Below are 16,647 nucleotides of genomic sequence, written 5' to 3'. Positions count from 1 at the left end.
TTCAATATAATTTGTATCATTAACCTCAAACTGTCTTTTAGGAGGAGGTTTTTTTTTTTTTTTTTTTTTTTTTTTTTTTTTTTTTTGCAAAATAAGAAAGAGGTCGTTAAAAAAGTTTGCTGGTCCCAAAAAACTGGAGGCACTTCAACCCCCAAGCCAGGTTAAGCCCTCAATGAGAGTGTAAAGCTTGAAAAAATGTGTCTGGCAGTACGCAAAATGTAAGAGAATGCCTATGGTAGTATGGTGGTGCATAGGGATCAATAAATAGGTGTGAGTGCCTGAAAGGGTGAGTGAGTTTTTCTAGAGTCATTACTTGGCCGATGGAGGAGTTTTGCCCTCTATATATAGATAGGGTGATTTCTTACATGGGATGTTGTTATTTGACCTAGCAGGAGAGGATCGACTGTTATGTATTCCATTAAGACAAAGGTGCATCTTGTTGTAAGTCTCAAATCTGGTGTAGACTTGTGACTTATCTACCAAGCTTGGTCCAAATATGGTCTTGGCCTCACTGGTATGTATATCTGTTAGGCCTCGTTGAGCTTTCTTAATAGTCAAGCTTTAGAGGCCCTTTGGCATGTAGTATGATCCTCCAATAGTTTCTTAATTCTTTTGTTGATTAATATGCTGATCAAACCATAAGAATCTGAATTTGTCGTGTATGTCCATCAGTATATGAGCCTTTCAGTAGACTGATATGTATATCTTTTAGGCCCCCTTAAGCTTTCTTAGCAGACCGGCCTTCCAGCCCATCGATACATCGTATGGTTCTCTAAAAAGTAAATGAGTAGTGTTATACACCACACTTATTTTCCACTTTAATCTCAATTTTTTCAAATTTTTTTAATCTACCTTTCAAATGTTTTGTGTAGCGATGGTATTGAAGTCAATGGCGATTCTGGTTGATATGTTTAATTTACATAAGAGTATATAGCCTAGATTAAATATTAGCTTTAATAATAACATTATAAAATCATCAGTAAATCAGAAAATTCAATCAAGAACTGAAACAAGAATAGAGCCATCAATTAGAGCCATCTTAGGCTTATCAATAAGAAACAAGAAAAAAAAGACTTTATTGGAGTTTTCCATTATTTCCTTTTCTTTTCCTTTGTGTTGAGATTAATTTCTTTTTTCCTTTTTTCCCCTAGATGCTTTGGATTATCGCAGGTCTCCTTGCACACACAAGAATTGAAACTGGGTTATTAGGCTGTGAATTTATAAAGAAGCTCAGTAGCCCAAATAAAAGAAGAAAAAGATTTGAACTAGGTTTGGGTGGGGTGCGCCAGGCCCGTGCAATAGTGCAACGCATGGGCGACGCTTGAAGACCCCAATAGCAAGCTACTGTGGCGGGCCTTCCCCCTCAAGAAATTAATTTAATATCGTGTGACCCGATGGGCCACATATCAGATATTAAACTGATAAGAACAGATACTACACTTGATCTTAGCCAAAAGGCCGAGAAAGGTATGCTTTGCTCAACGTGTCCGTTTTTCTTTTATAGCCAGTGTTTAGTTCCAGCTTCTCTCATTCTTTCGGTGTGGGAAAAAGCTTCCGGGCATCGATTTCAAAGACCAACGTGTGCACATTTTGGGCATCAAGCCATTTTGCTTCGATACATTCCCAAGTCCTAGCAAAGCCTTTGCGAAGGATCGCTTGCTTTCATTGGCTGTGCTGCCTTCTAGGCTCTTCAGACACATGATGTCCGTGGAGTTTGTTTTTTGTATGATTTGCAGGCCAAGAGGAAGGTGGGTACAAAAACGATGGACACCATCCACATAACAAACCATTATTCTTATTCCTTTAATAATGCGGTACATTATCCACAGATCCGAAGATTTTTGTAGGTCAGACCTACTGGACCAATGCGCCATGGACGAAACCATAATTTTTCATTCGAGGGGTCAAAAGTATGAACAAGAGGTCAAGCTTAATTTTATAGTTTTCAAGCAAAAATAAAATAAAATAATACACATGTTTAACTTAATAACATTTTAAAAAAAAAAAAAAAAAAAATTGAAAACCAAGGGAGCAATGGCCTCCAAATTGGTTTGGAAAAAATTCCTCAAACCCTATCTATTAAAATTACATGTGTCCTTAGAGCACTTCAGGCTCATCCACTAGGCAAGTTAGGCGGTTGCCCAAGGCCCCAAGCAGAAAAAGGCCCCAAAAACAAGTTTATTTGGAAAAGAAAAAGGGAAGAAAAAGCCTAATTATAATCTAAAACGGTTTTTTTCTAGTGGAATAAGGCCCTAAAGACAAGTTTGTTTGAAAAAAAGAAGGTCTAATCATAAGCTGAAATGGTTTTTTCTCAATCAAATAAGGCACCCAAAGATAGGTTTGTTTGAAGAAAAAAAAAGGGGCTCAATCGAACGGTTTTGAAAAAAATAAAAGAAGTATGATCTCTTCTTTGAAAACTCTTTAACTTTAATAAAAAATAAATAATTAGAGGCTCAAGAAGACAACAATTAATACCGGCAAAAATATAGTGCATTTTCTCTCCTATTAGGAGACTCTAAAATTCCCACATAGAATAGGAAAAAAAAAAAAAATCCTTAGAAGCCTCGTTTAAAATTCTCGCTTTAAGCCCCAAAATATATTGAACCACCCTGCCTTAGAGTATATGATTCCTACATGCATTTTTAATAGAGTTTTTACTTACGAATTTGCAGGTTCAAATTCGGGGCGTTACACGCACCATGAATAAAGTTCCATTTCAGGTTCATATATATATGCTCCTAAAAAAAATATTTGAATATTTGAATAACCAACAAATGTAATGTCGTAATGAATTAATTAAACTTTTCGGGCATATTATATTAGTCTTAAACCTATTTTTCATATTAACAATTAGGTAAAATTATAATTTATCACCTCATACGACTACTCATTGTTTGCAATCCTTCCATTAAACTTTAAATTTTGGCACTTTACTCCCTAATTTTGACACAAATAATGAAAGGCAACTATCCATTTATGGGTGCCTAAAAAGTTGTGGCCCTAGCAATACTCTCATGCGTGGCTCCAAATTTAGCTAATTTTTCAATTAAGTATTCCGCCCTCTTTATAACTGTAATCATGGGGTCTTTGGTGCTGCATTAACGATTCTAGTGTATTCCTATGAGCTACATATAATAAAAGTAGGATGATTGATGAAGATAAAGGTCCACACACTACATGCATCTATTAGAAACATAATATAGACAAGCAAGGACAAAATCCCCAAAAAAGGGAGCCATTATTAAAGTTATTTCTCACAATTTAATTTCATAGACAATTACTTAATTACCCATATTATTCTAGAGATAATAGCTAGGCAGATAACAAGGAGTTTATGATAAATCAACTTGTTTAATTTTTTGAAACAAAATATGGAACTTCCTTGAATGGTATTTTTTGAAACAAAAGAGTTGCTGCTGACACTGTTAAGCATAGTCAATTTCAAAAATGTTGTCCCTATTTCTTTAACACACACATATATATTAAAAGAGAAATGGGCATGAGAATCATAAATTAACCAGAAGAGTCTAGCAGAGATTGGGCAGGCAGATGATTATTGCCTTAAGCTAACACTTCTCAAGAGCCTATAGATGAAAATGTTAAAACATATATATATATATATATATATATATATATATATATATATATATATATATATATATATATATATATTTTAAAGAATAATTAGATCTATATATTGACAAAAGAATCAACTGTAAAAACAAAGGGAAACAACCCCAAGCAAAACACCTTACAACCAGAGATTGTCCCTAGGCAAACAACCAAACAAAATTACAAAAAAAAAAAAAAAAAAAAAAAAAAACAACTGAGCATCAAGCTTGAGTACATATTGTAAAGCAAGTATGACAAAAATGATCCAATAGAAAATTTTTTTTTTTTTTTGGATGAATTAAAGCTTCATTAACCAAACAAAGTCAATACAACTCTCCAATAAACACTGGAATCTCGGTTCCAACAAGAAACCAAAGCTACAACCTCAACAAAACAAAGGCAAAACTGTTAAGCTATACACTCAAAACAACACAGCAGATGAAAAACTAATAGTGCTCTCACAATCAAGCAAAACTCTGAGTTCACAATCATGTTTCAAAAAAAAAAATGATACTACAACCTCAACAAAACAGAGGCAAAACAACCCAAAAGAGCATGAACCTTTGCCGTCATAATTAAAGTTGGATTTACTCTTCAATAACTATAGAGTATTTTTAGATGTCTATTTTTATATATCTATGTTAGCATATATATATATAGAGCAGAAAAACTTTTCTGAGCTAATGATAATTGAGAGTGAAAGTAAAAAATCAAAAATTAAAATTACATATAAACATGTTGCAGTAAAATTAAGTTTTTGTCTAATCTGTGGACTTTGGTGGCGCACTAATGCTATATATTTATATAGATTAATCAATAAAGGTACACCCAAAGAAGCTGATCATAAACCATATAGTAATCGAAGCTAATCATAAATAGGCATGAAATTGATTTTTCGAAGCTTAGCCCCATGAGAGGGCCGTATTTCATACAACAAATGGGGTTTGAATTTGATTTTTCAAATTTCAAGAAGTTGCATGGAATTGATTTTTAGTTCATAAATTGGAATGAAATGGGGTCTGTTTCTTTCAGATTTCAGGCGTGGGTGTGCAGAAAGTAGTCCTACTAAAATAATTTCTAGCATAAAAAAAAATTAAAAAAATAAATAAATCTGTCATTGTGCCCCATTATGGGTTGGCTACCTCCACTCTGTGAAGCAAAAAATTTCACCCATGTTTGTACCAACAGATCCGACCAGAGAGAGAGAACCTATTCTTTTAGCATCGCTGAAGACAGATCTGGCCGCCAAATCTGTCGGAGACGAAACGTCGGACAACGGAGGAGGCTGACCGCCGAGAGAGAAGCCCCTGAGAGGGATGGGAACTACCGGCGAGTGAGCGAGCGGGAGAGAGAGAGAGAGGGGGGGTGGTGGTTTCGACGGAGGAGGAGAACTTCGATGAAGTGGCGCCGACAAGGAGACGACCGGACAACGGAGGAGGCAGCATTGTACGAATGATGCAGAGAGAGAGAGAGAGAGAGAGGCTGCGAGCAGCGGTTTCGATGGAGAAGGAGAACTCCGATGAAGCAGCGCTGGCAAAGAGACAACCGGACGACGGACTGTACGAAGATGAAATTTCAGAAAGAGAGGGGGGGGGGTGCTGCGTTTCATTTCCCCTCCAACCGGTTTTCAACAAAAACAAAAATAAAAATAAAAATAAAAACACCCTTTTCACGTCAGCCTGTTGTGCAGGTGTTGTGTTAAAAGAGTGCAGTGATCATTTCTCATAGAGTTATTGTAACACCCCGATCCCATATTGGGAAGAGATGAATAGGTCACATAGAATGAATGATTTATAAGAGATAGATGAGTGTTAAGTCTCACATTGCCTAGTTACTAGGTGAAATTAGGCTTTGTAATGGATTCTAGGGAAGCTTCAAATTGACCAGTCCTTTTGGGGTAATAGCGCAGATGTGGCTAGCATTTTTCCTTAGGTCGTTACAGTTATTGTCAAAGACAAATTTGATTCTACCAAGGAAGCTCAAGTATCTAATTGGATTCTCTATCTTTTATATAGCTTATAGGAGCTTGACACATGGCAAAACAAAACAAAACAAAAACAAAAAGGGTTTACTATTTTTACCCCTCTAATTACCGTCATTTTTATAATGTCTCCAAATGTTTCAATTTTGTTTTTCAATCTGCTATTGGGTTGCAATATCCCCGTTTTACGATAAAAAATGTCAAAAATACATCATATATAAGATAAAAAATTACTCCTATTTTTTTTTTTTTTTTTTTAATCTTATGGGGTGTATTATATATCATTCAGACTTTCTATCAAAATCAAACCAAACAACCACTCTTTAAGATAACGATAATTTTTAAAGACAAAGGGTTCGCAACAAACAAACAGTAACCACATCATTCGGATACATAAATCAATTTAATTTATTCTTAAGGGGCTTTTGATCATGAGCATCATGAAATCATGTAACAACTAAAAAATAGTATAATAATGCTTCCAATAAGCTCGTTGTTCGGGGATATAAAAACCCTAATTTCAATTTAGTGGGTTTTGGAAAATCTTGTAACTTTATATACAACGCATAACAATACATTTTTTAGTACCCTCGTTCTAGGCAGTGTATTGATGGTTCTGCCTTGAGCTATATACATATGGGCCTTCGGATCCACGAATTTCATCAATTTTTTTTTTTATTAAAAAAAAAAAAAAAAAAAAACACATTATCTTTTGCAAATCAACTCTTAGGAATTATTATCGTTCAAGGTATAATATCTGTATCTCAACAATGGAGGAGTCCAACATTTGTGTCATTCATATTCCCTTCACGGCCCACCAAATATAAACATGGCTCATATGCTGGTTGAGAAATTAATCATAATTAGACAGCAATACAAATATATTACAACTTTTTCTTGTTAATTAGTGAAAAAAAAAACAATTTAAAAAAAGTATCATAATATTATATTAAGTAGAATAAATTAATTATCAGTAACAACAACAAAAAATGAGGGTATGTATCTGTCTACACTGATATTATAGTTAATTAAAGTGCTTGATGCCACACTGTAATTACAAAATCAGTATGCAGTGATCTTAATGAAATATCAATTATTATCTTGGAAAAATATAAAATAACTCCGTGAGTAATCTTTCAATTTCATTAAAAGCCACGTCAATTTGGACAGATAATTAGATTGGTATGTAGAAATTAGCTACAAAGCCTGTCCATTGGAGCCTCAAACAATTCTTTTCTACGGAAGGAGGCCTTAATTATATTATTACTATTAATGGGCCTTTAATTTAGACCACATAATTAGCCTAAAGAAAGAGGCGCCCATGCGTTACACAGCCATGATCACATTTCAAAAGCTCAAAATTCACTGAACTGAACTGCATGTCAAGCAGAAACAAAGCCAATCTAGTAGCGTCTATGACAACAGAAAGATGTAACAGAAAACATAGATAGCCCCTCCCCAAAACAGAAAATGATATAACATAACCTGGCACCCCTCTCTCCAATAAACTCAGATTTCACCATCCCATAATTCCTCAACAGTCCTGTATGCGCCAAAAGTTTGATGGACAAATGAGGTCCCTTTAATCAGTCTTGCCTGCACAATTTAAGGAGAAAGAGATTTATGACAATTATGAGTCCCCAATAATCATCATGAAACATTTCATTTTAATATGGTCATTTGGACCTTATCATAATAATCTCCAATGAAACCCGGTTAAAGTATAGTAGAGGGAATTAGCATATTGTAAATGATAAGCAATAGCAACAAAATTTCAAGAGTCATCTTATATACTACACCCATCTCACATCCATCACACTAAACTGATGTGGCAGTATTCATTAACACTTGGATCAACCCTTGTTAAAAAAAAAAAGAAGTTAAAGGTTGATGAAAACTGTCACATCAGTCCAGTGAATAAGGGTGTAGTACATAGCATTTCTCAAATTTCAAGGGCTATTTCACTTGTAACATATTAGTAGGAAGTGTTTATAGTGTCTGAGCTGGAAACATATATATATTAATTGCTCATGGAAAAGAAGTGGTATTGATTCGAGAAGTAAAAACCATAAAGATGACATTTAACCGAGTACTTGCCTGCTCAATTTCAGAGAACTTGGCAAACAAGTCTTCAGGTATAGACCAGTCGAAGACATCAAAGTTCTCCTTGATCCTTCCCTCGTGTGTACTCTTTGGAAGCACACTATGACCCATTTGCAGGCCCCAACGAATGGCAACTTGTGCAGGAGTCTTGCCTAGTTTCTCCGCAACACTAACTAGGATCGGATTCTTAAGGACATCACTCTTCAACCATGTGGTGCCAGGAGAACCTAAAGGCGAATATCCCTACATAAAAAGTATCATAGTTTTAATTGAACTTCTGCATAACACAAGCTTACAAGGGAAATTAAGATTTGGCTCATCAAAGATAGATGAACTATCTTCAAGCCTAAAAGCAATTCAAAATTTGCCTACTCACAGATAGGTGAACTCCCTTGGATTTACAAAATTCACGTAGCTTGGTCTGCTGCCACGAAGGATGGCATTCCACCTGGACAACAGCAGGAGAAACCCGTGCTACCTCAATCAAATCTGCCAATTTCTTTGAAGAGAAATTGCTAACTCCAAGAGCTCGAGCCTTGCCAGAATCATAGAGTGCTTCCATTGCTTTCCATGTGCTAGGTATATCTGGTTGAACAAGGTTTTCAGGCTTAAAGCCTATTGAATCCTTCCTCATCGGTACTGGCCAATGTATCTTAAAAAACCAAGCAGCCTTATTTAGTTGCAGTTGAATAATGTCCTCAATAAAATATTCTCAAGTTGAAAAATAATGATGTAAAACACTATTATCACTGAACTGTAATTTTCCAGGAAAATTAGAAGCAAGAAAACTAGAGTCAGGGAATTTCATGATTTGGGCATAATTTGTAATGTATATGCGAGGGCATCAACAATTACAAGACCCTCTTCTATTTCACCTTCAATTAGGTAGGTCTAGGCAATTTTTCCATCAATTAGACCCCAAAGACTACAGGGTGAATTAATGCAAAAAACTCTTATATCAAGTTTCAACAGACCCAAAATTGAACAAAGCTTTAACCAGTACATACAAGGTACAAATCAATATAATCAAGTTGCAAGTCTCGCAAAGTTCTATCCAATGCCTGCGGAACATCTTCGGGTGCATGATCAGTACACCTGTTGGACCACCTCAGTTTTAGAATGCAAAAAATAAAACTGGATAAGATCAAAGACTCACTCGTTAAGGCAAAAAACACGCAGCAGTAGCATTAAGGGGATACTAAATATTGAAATAAAACAAACCAGAGTTTGGAGGTAATCCACAAATCCTCACGCTTCACCACCCCATCTTCAAACAACTTCTTCAGGACCGAACCAATCTACAACAAATGAGGATTAGGCAATGGGTTACCAATTATTTCCTATGCATTAGAAAACAATTAATTTCACATCAATTCTTTTCTAATCAACAAGCTTATTAGATCAACCACAGAGAAATTAGTCATAGTTACATAACTTATATGGTACTGGGAACACTCAACAACCATGGAAATCATTAAAATGTTTTTTTTTTTTTTTTAAATATAATTTAAATGATTAAAGGCATGTTTGAATAACAATTCTTTTTTTTTTTTTTTTGAAAACATGTTTTGGGTTGTTTTTTAAAAATTCAAATCCTATTATTCAATTTTTTTTAATTTTGTCTCAAATTTATTAAACCATTCAAATATAATTTAAAAAATAAGTTCTCTACCTATTCACAATCTTAAATATAATACAAAATAGTAGAATATAATATAAAAAAATCGCAAACCTAAACCTACCCTAAATATACATTTTTCTACCGGTTTGGAACATGTGATAATTTAAAATTCACCTCCTTCTCATTGCCGTAGATCTGAGCACAATCGATATGGCGGTACCCAACCTGCAGCATAAAAGTAAACAAGTTTGGATGAGAGAGAAATCAAATAAATCATGATCATGATCGTCATCGTCATCGTCATTCGGTGAGAAATAAAGAAGGTGAACAAGAAGAAGACCTTGATGGCGGTGGCGACGGCTTCACCGACGAGGCCAGGGTCTGACTGCCACGTGCCGAGCCCTACCGAGGGGATCTTAGCTCCGGTATTCAGTTCGAAGAATCGAATTCCGTCCGCCATTTTCACGCTTTCCTCGAACCGCGTATGCTAGACGCTGCTGATATGGACTGGTTATAAGGACGCAGAGACGAACAGAGAGAGTGGAACAAACAGTGTGATTTGTGAATGAAGACGAAGAGGCATCGCCGTGTTTTATATAAAGAAACGGCCGGCGCGTGCGAGAGACCCAAGTCATCTTCCTTTTCTTTACCGCCACGTGTAGGGAAGAAGTGTCGTTGTGATTGAATCGTCACCGATGACGTGTTTTGTTTCTTTGCCACATACGAAATGCCTGGTTGAAACTTGAAACCATTCCCTCACCTCCGCCCACTCGACAAACCTCCAACGCCAACGCCTTTAGACGGATACGTGGCTCTGAAGCCCAATGTGCTGCTCTTCGTCAACTTTCTCTCCATCCACGGACCTCTTTCCGCTCTCTCCAACCTCCTCCTCTTCGTCCCCAAACCCCTTCTCCACAGCACGTGTTCAACGCACCCTCTCATGTGGTGGAACCCATCACATAGGACCCACCCCATGTCTGTAATACCTTACGCACCGTTGTGCAAAGAGTCATTTTCCCTCCATGGAGATTGCAACTTGCAAGAACCAATATTCTTTACGCATCAGCCACCGCCACCAGACACCCCTCTTGTGACATGCCTGTTTGAAATTTTCTCTCCTCATAATTTTTTGTTTTTGTTTTTAGTAATCGTAAAATATAATTAATATTGTAGTAAATTTTTTTATTTAAATAGTAATAAAAAAAAAAAAGTTGATCTAATATAAACAGTAAAAAAAGTTAAAAATAATGTTTTAAAGCTCATATATTTTTTTTTAGAGAAGTAAAATTAAAGGAATGAGAAGGGGATGAGAATTTCAAACAGAATTAATTTTAATTTTCAAAAACTTCTTTTAGCATAAGGAACGGTAACAGATATGGAATTACTGATTTTAGGACTTGAACTGTATTTGTGGCAAAAGAAATTCATAAAATTGGAGAAGAATTCAATTTTTAAATGAGACTTCAAAAAGAAAAAAAGGAAAATGACAAAGAGATTGTTAATTGAATAAGACACGACCATCTTTTAAGACTTTTCATCTTTCAACCTTATTTAGAGAGCACTAAATCACTTTGTTTGCAACGTATTCGTTCGACAAGTAATTATTTTACAATATTGACATGACAATTTTAACTAATTTTTATTCAGTAATTGTTATATATATATATATATATATATATATATATATATATATATAAGAGTTTGTTAGAATTGTAACATTAACATTGAAAGATAATTTAGAATAAAAAATATGGTATATAACATTTCCTACATATGCCCCTCCTTAAGACTTTCCATCTGTTTCTCTTTCTTTTTCAAAGTGAACCTTTTCCTATTTCAATTGGTAATCCTTTTATTTTTACCATAATTAGAAAGCATTGAGTAAACTTTTTGTGATAAATGGGGCCATAAATGTGTGTGCGCTCTTTTTTTTTTTTAATGAAAAGGGCCTCGATTATGCTACTACTATTTGGGAATAAGATCCTGTCCTCCATTTCAATTGAAATGAAAAGGAGTCGGTGCCTTATTTTAAGAGGATTAAAATTGTCATAATTCATTTCATTTTTTTAGACAATTTTGCCTCACTTGAATAAGAAACATGCTTCTCTCCATTTCATTTGAAACATAGAGAATCATTCTCCTATTATTTGAGGGCCTTGTTTTATTGAAGGCCTTAGACGACTGACTAATTGACTTAATGGAAGAGCCGGCACATTGCCATAGCAAGTGTTTGTTGATTTTTTTCTCATTTAACTTAGGAAAATAATACAAGCTCATCCCCTACCCATCTCTTACCTATCTCATTTTCAAATTTAATGGTGAATTTAAGATTTGGTTATATGAAAATAAGTAGGAAATAGGTAAGGAATGGACAGCTAACATGTCCCTTTAACTTAAGATAAATATACGAAATAGTCTTGCAAATGTTCTTTTTTCATCCCTTCTTGAGTTAGGGAAAAAAAAAAAATCTTTCTTTAAACCATTAACTTCACGCTTCAATTCAAAACTCAAAAGTGAAAAAACCTGGTACTCTTAATTGGGAACTAGTGTAAAAACTTAAACAAAAGCCGTTAGTCACATTCATTAGAATGTTGATGACAGCATTATATGTGGTCGAACTTCTAAATCCTTTCTTCTATGCTTTTCATCGTTTCATATAAGAGTAATACAACACTTCACACCCTTTATTATATATATGTACGTCATATTGGCTAAAATGACATGTTTTAAATGACTTAAACTTGTTTTTTTAAGTAGTTAATATTGTAAGCCACATAAAAACACGTCATGTCAACCGGTATATTGGTTTGACATGGTTGTAATAAATGGGTCTTTATGTAATGCTGTCAAAGACCTAGTTAGCATATGAAACAGCACAATTGGAATATAGCGCACAAGTTACATATGCTATAATTTTAACTCTACGTTTCAAAGTAGTCATTCAATTAGCGTGTCGAAGAAGCCATGTTATATGTATGCAAAAATCATTGTATTACCTCATTGTATTATATGTATTACAATTATAATTTAACGGGATCAAGTTATGTGGACAGAAACTGAGGGCATTACCTCATTGTATTATATGTGCGCAAAAAGCAGGCTACGGTGATGGATCTAGTAGAACTTCAACCATTATCAATTTCCAAGAACAACAAAAATTGGCATTTCATTGGTTTAAATGACTTTTTCACTTGTACATTTGCTATATTACCATGCACAAATCACTCCTAAACCTAACGTGTTAAGCAAACGCTCCTTTATTTACTACGATTTTCTTTTCTTTTCTTTCTTTTTTTTTTAAAAAAATAAAAATAAAATGAAATAAATAAAAATTATGATGAGAAACCTTCTATGGTAGGGCCATTTCGTGTACCCACCCTTGTCAGATAAACCTCAGACCCGTGTAAAGTGCCCCCTCCATATGAATCGAATAATACTCCGGTTTCGCTGGCGAGCTGGCCTCAAAGAATTGTATACACTTAACGAGATTCAAGCCTAGACCTCATGGAACTACCACAAAAGCAAATCCCTTACTACTTGAGCCAACCCCCTGCGGTTATTTACCACAATTTTCTAAGGGAGAAACAAATTATGCAATCCCTAACTACTGTAACCACCAAGTGAAAAAGCATAGAAAATATAGTAATTTGTTATCAAACAGAGCAAGAAATACCACAATGTTTCAAATATCTGATGTCTGCTCACAGCTCACCATCCCATAGTTCTTCAATGGTCTTGTAGGCACCAAACGTCTCATGAACAAATCCAGTGCCCTTAACTAGCTTCTCCTGCGTGAATAGATACCAAAATTTTAATAATGTATGTTGTTTTGACTTTGGAAATCATGCAGTAGCATCTCATCTTCACAAAGTGAATCAAGAATAAGTGATTATAAAAATTAATGGGTAGTCAATGATCCAGAAATCCATCTTAAAACATCATTTTGTAAAAATCGCATATTTAACAAGGATGGCAAAGACCAATGGCAGGATGCCGCGGCTGTTCTATAGACTGATAGTAGCCATCAAACCAAGATTCAAACAAATACATATACCTAGCAATGCACGCATAGAAGAATAGGACTAAGCTACTTGCCTGCTCAATTTCAGACAACCTGGCAAACAAATCTTCAGGTATAGACCAGTCAAAAACATCAAAGTTTTCCTTGAGCCTTGCTTCATTTGTGCTTTTAGGCAGTACACTGTGACCCATTTGTAGCCCCCAACGAAGAGCTGCTTGTGCAGGAGTCTTCCCCAATTTCTCTGCAATCATATTGAGAATTGGATTCTTAAGTACCTCAATCTTATACCCCTTACTAGGTGCACCCAATGGTCTATACCCCTGAAATAAGAAAAAGTTCATCATTGAGTCACTAAAAAATAGCAGGTTGTTCAAAAATCACATATAAATGAAACCAGATCCATTTTGTTTCTCAAGCTCTTCTCATTAGTCTATTTTGCAAGATTTACTTGCATCATTTCCGTTTCATTCGCTCTTCAGAACATAGAAATTATAGACCACTATATATCTGCATACTCACAGATAAGTGAACTCCTTTCGATTTACAAAATGCATGTAATCCTGGCTGCTGCCATGAAGGGTGGCACTCCACTTGGTTAACAGCAGGAGGCACTCGTGCTACCTCCAATAGATCCCCAAGCTTCTTTGAAGAGAAATTGCTTACTCCAATAGCTCGAGCCTTTCCAGAATCATAGCATGCCTCCATTGCTTTCCATGTACTTGGTATGTCAGGTTGGGTAAGATTTTCAGGATCAGAGCCAACTGACCCTTTCTTCATGCTAACCGGCCAGTGGATCTGTAAAATAACTTAGCACACTCAGTAACTGAGTGATGGGTAATAAATCATAACAAAAGAAAATGCTGGTGATATAACTTTATCTTAGTTTGACTGGGAAGGAAATTCATGAATATAAAGGAACTATTGACGTTCAAGGAAAGTTAAAGCTTAGTACATACTAGATACAGATCCAGATAGTCAAGTTGCAAGTCCAGCAAAGTTTTGTCTAATGCCTCTTGTACATCTTCTGGGGCGTGATCGGTACACCTACAAATAAATATAGTTCAAGTTAGACAATGAAACATAGTCACAAACACATGCTAGGTAACTCTAATCAATTTTATATTTGAGAAAGCTTAGCACCATTTCAAGTCAAAAAGGGAACAAACCAGAGTTTGGAGGTGATCCATAAGTCCTCACGCTTCACGACACTATCATTAAACAGCTTCCTCAAAGCAGCCCCAATCTACACAAACCAGAAATTAGGTCGCAACATGACTATACACTTTTAACTGTCATAGCAAACGAGGGTGAAGCCACTTAGCAAGGTTCTAACCATTGATCCACAAACAGAAAATTAACATAACAAATGTCTATGGAATATGCTACCATTTTACAATAGTATAATATGAAATCTACAGCTTCCTATCAAAGGAAAAAAGCAAGAAAAATAATAAAGAAAGAAAAAAAAAAGGACGTTTCATTACTTGATAAAGTATCTTGTGCACAAATAAACATGGGCCAACCACAGTAGATGAATTTTAATATTCACCAGAAGTGCATAGAGAAGATAAATAAAAAATAAAAAAAAAAAATTATATTTTCGGAAAAAAAATCACACCAAGGACGCAAGTGTCTTGTACAAAGTCATACATATGCGCGTTGCTAGCGTGTAATGGCTTTTGCAGTAGCACGTTCTGCCGTTGACACGTCACTAAAAGACTCTAATGGGACTTGCACAAAGTAATATGTACTCAGAAATGTTCAGCCAATTTTTATAGCTAAGGACCATAGAACTTTTCATTAATTCATCCAGCTTATATGGTGCATACTTCCTGGGATCATATTGTCTCTTGTTCTTAAAAAAAATATATATAATTTAAATGATTAAAGGCATGTTTGAATAACAATTCTTTTTTCTTTTTCCTTTTTTTTTTTGAAAATTTGGGTTGTTTTTTAAAATTCAAATCCTATTCATTTTTATTCAATTTTTTATTTTTTTTAATTTTGTCTCAAATTTTTTAAACCATTCAAATATAATTTAAAAAGTAAGTTCCCTACCTATACACAATTTTAAATATAATATAAAATAGTAGAATATAATATAAAAAAATCGCAACCCTAAACCGATCTCTTCTACCGGTTTGGAACATGTGATAATTTAAAATTCACCTCCTTCTCATTGCCGTAGATCTGAGCACAATCGATATGGCGGTACCCAACCTGCAGCATAAGTAAACAAGTTTGGATGAGAGAGAAATCAAATAAATCATGATCATGATCGTCATTCGGTGAGAAATAAAGAAGGTGAACAAGAAGAAGACCTTGATGGCGGAGGCGACGGCTTCACCGACGAGGCCAGGGTCTGACTGCCACGTGCCGAGCCCTACCGAGGGGATCTTAGCTCCGGTGTTCAGTTCGAAGAATCGGATTCCGTCCGCCATTTTCACGCTTTCCTCGAACCGCGTATGCTAGACGCTGCTGATATGGACTGGTAATAAGGACGCAGAGACGAACAAAGAGAGTGGAACAAACAGTGTTATTTGTGAATGAAGACGAAGACTCATCACCGTGTTTTATATAGAGAAACGGCCGGCGTGGGCGAGAGACCCAAGTCATCTTCCTTTTCTTTACCACCACGTGTAGGGAAGAAGTGTCGTTGTGATTGAATCGTCACCGAAGACGTGTTTTGTTTCTTTACCACATTGGAAATGCCTGGTTGAAACTTGAAACCATTCCCTCACCTCCGCCCACTCTACAAACCTCCAACGCCAACGCCTTGTCTTCGCCGACTCCACCCTGTTTTCTTTATGACCGTAAGCGTTAGACGGATACAATGTGCTGCTCTTCGTCAACTTTCTCTCCATCCACTGACCTCTTTCCGCTCTCTCCAACCTCCTCCTCTTCGTCCCTAAACCCCTTCTCCACAGCACGTGTTCCACGCACCCTCTCATGTGGTGGAACCCATCACATTGGACCCACCCATGTATCTAATACCTTAACCCATCACATAAGACCCACACGTCTCTAATACCTTTACGCACTGTTGTGCAAAGAGTCATTTTCCCTCCATGGAGATTGCAACTTGCAAGAACCAATATCCTTTACGCATCAGCCACCGCCACCAGACACCCCTCTTGTGACATGCCTGTTTGAAATTTTCTCTCCTCATAATTTTTTGTTTTTGTTTTTAGTAATCGTAAAATATAATTAATGCCATATAAAGTAAAATATATATATATATATATATATATATATATATATATATATATATATGAAAAAGTGAAAGGAATTTGTATTATAGTGAATTTT

General features: G+C 35.6%; 1 protein-coding gene and 1 non-coding gene across 6 annotated transcripts; both read right to left on the bottom strand.

Moving 5' to 3' along the window:
* Window positions 1–1,275: 1,275 nt before the first annotated feature.
* Window positions 1,276–1,471, bottom strand: LOC133874399 (U2 spliceosomal RNA). The gene has a single exon (XR_009901263.1). It is a non-coding gene; the product is annotated as a U2 spliceosomal RNA (small nuclear RNA).
* Window positions 1,472–6,806: 5,335 nt separating this feature from the next.
* LOC133874196 (NADPH-dependent aldo-keto reductase, chloroplastic-like) lies at window positions 6,807–16,157 on the bottom strand. Of its 5 annotated transcripts, none has more exons than XM_062312051.1 (8): window positions 15,660–16,157; window positions 15,508–15,558; window positions 14,505–14,581; window positions 14,295–14,382; window positions 13,858–14,133; window positions 13,413–13,658; window positions 12,991–13,105; window positions 9,776–10,416 (listed from the first exon to the last, which is right to left on the bottom strand). In XM_062312051.1, the coding sequence occupies exons 1-7, from the start codon at window positions 15,777–15,779 to the stop codon at window positions 13,019–13,021; spliced, it is 945 nt and encodes a 314-aa protein (XP_062168035.1). In that variant the 5' UTR covers window positions 15,780–16,157; the 3' UTR covers window positions 9,776–10,416; window positions 12,991–13,018. The 5 variants fall into 5 exon arrangements, with proteins under 5 accessions (XP_062168034.1, XP_062168032.1, XP_062168035.1 ...); XM_062312052.1 differs by lacking the exon at window positions 9,776–10,416 and adding an exon at window positions 12,760–12,867; XM_062312050.1 differs by lacking the exons at window positions 9,776–10,416; window positions 12,991–13,105 and adding an exon at window positions 6,807–7,189 and having other exon boundaries at window positions 15,660–16,150.
* Window positions 16,158–16,647: the final 490 nt, after the last annotated feature.

Source organism: Alnus glutinosa, chromosome 7, assembly GCF_958979055.1.
Source record: "Alnus glutinosa chromosome 7, dhAlnGlut1.1, whole genome shotgun sequence".
NCBI classification, from domain to species: domain Eukaryota; kingdom Viridiplantae; phylum Streptophyta; class Magnoliopsida; order Fagales; family Betulaceae; genus Alnus; species Alnus glutinosa.
This window is presented reverse-complemented; position numbering and strand designations above follow the sequence as displayed.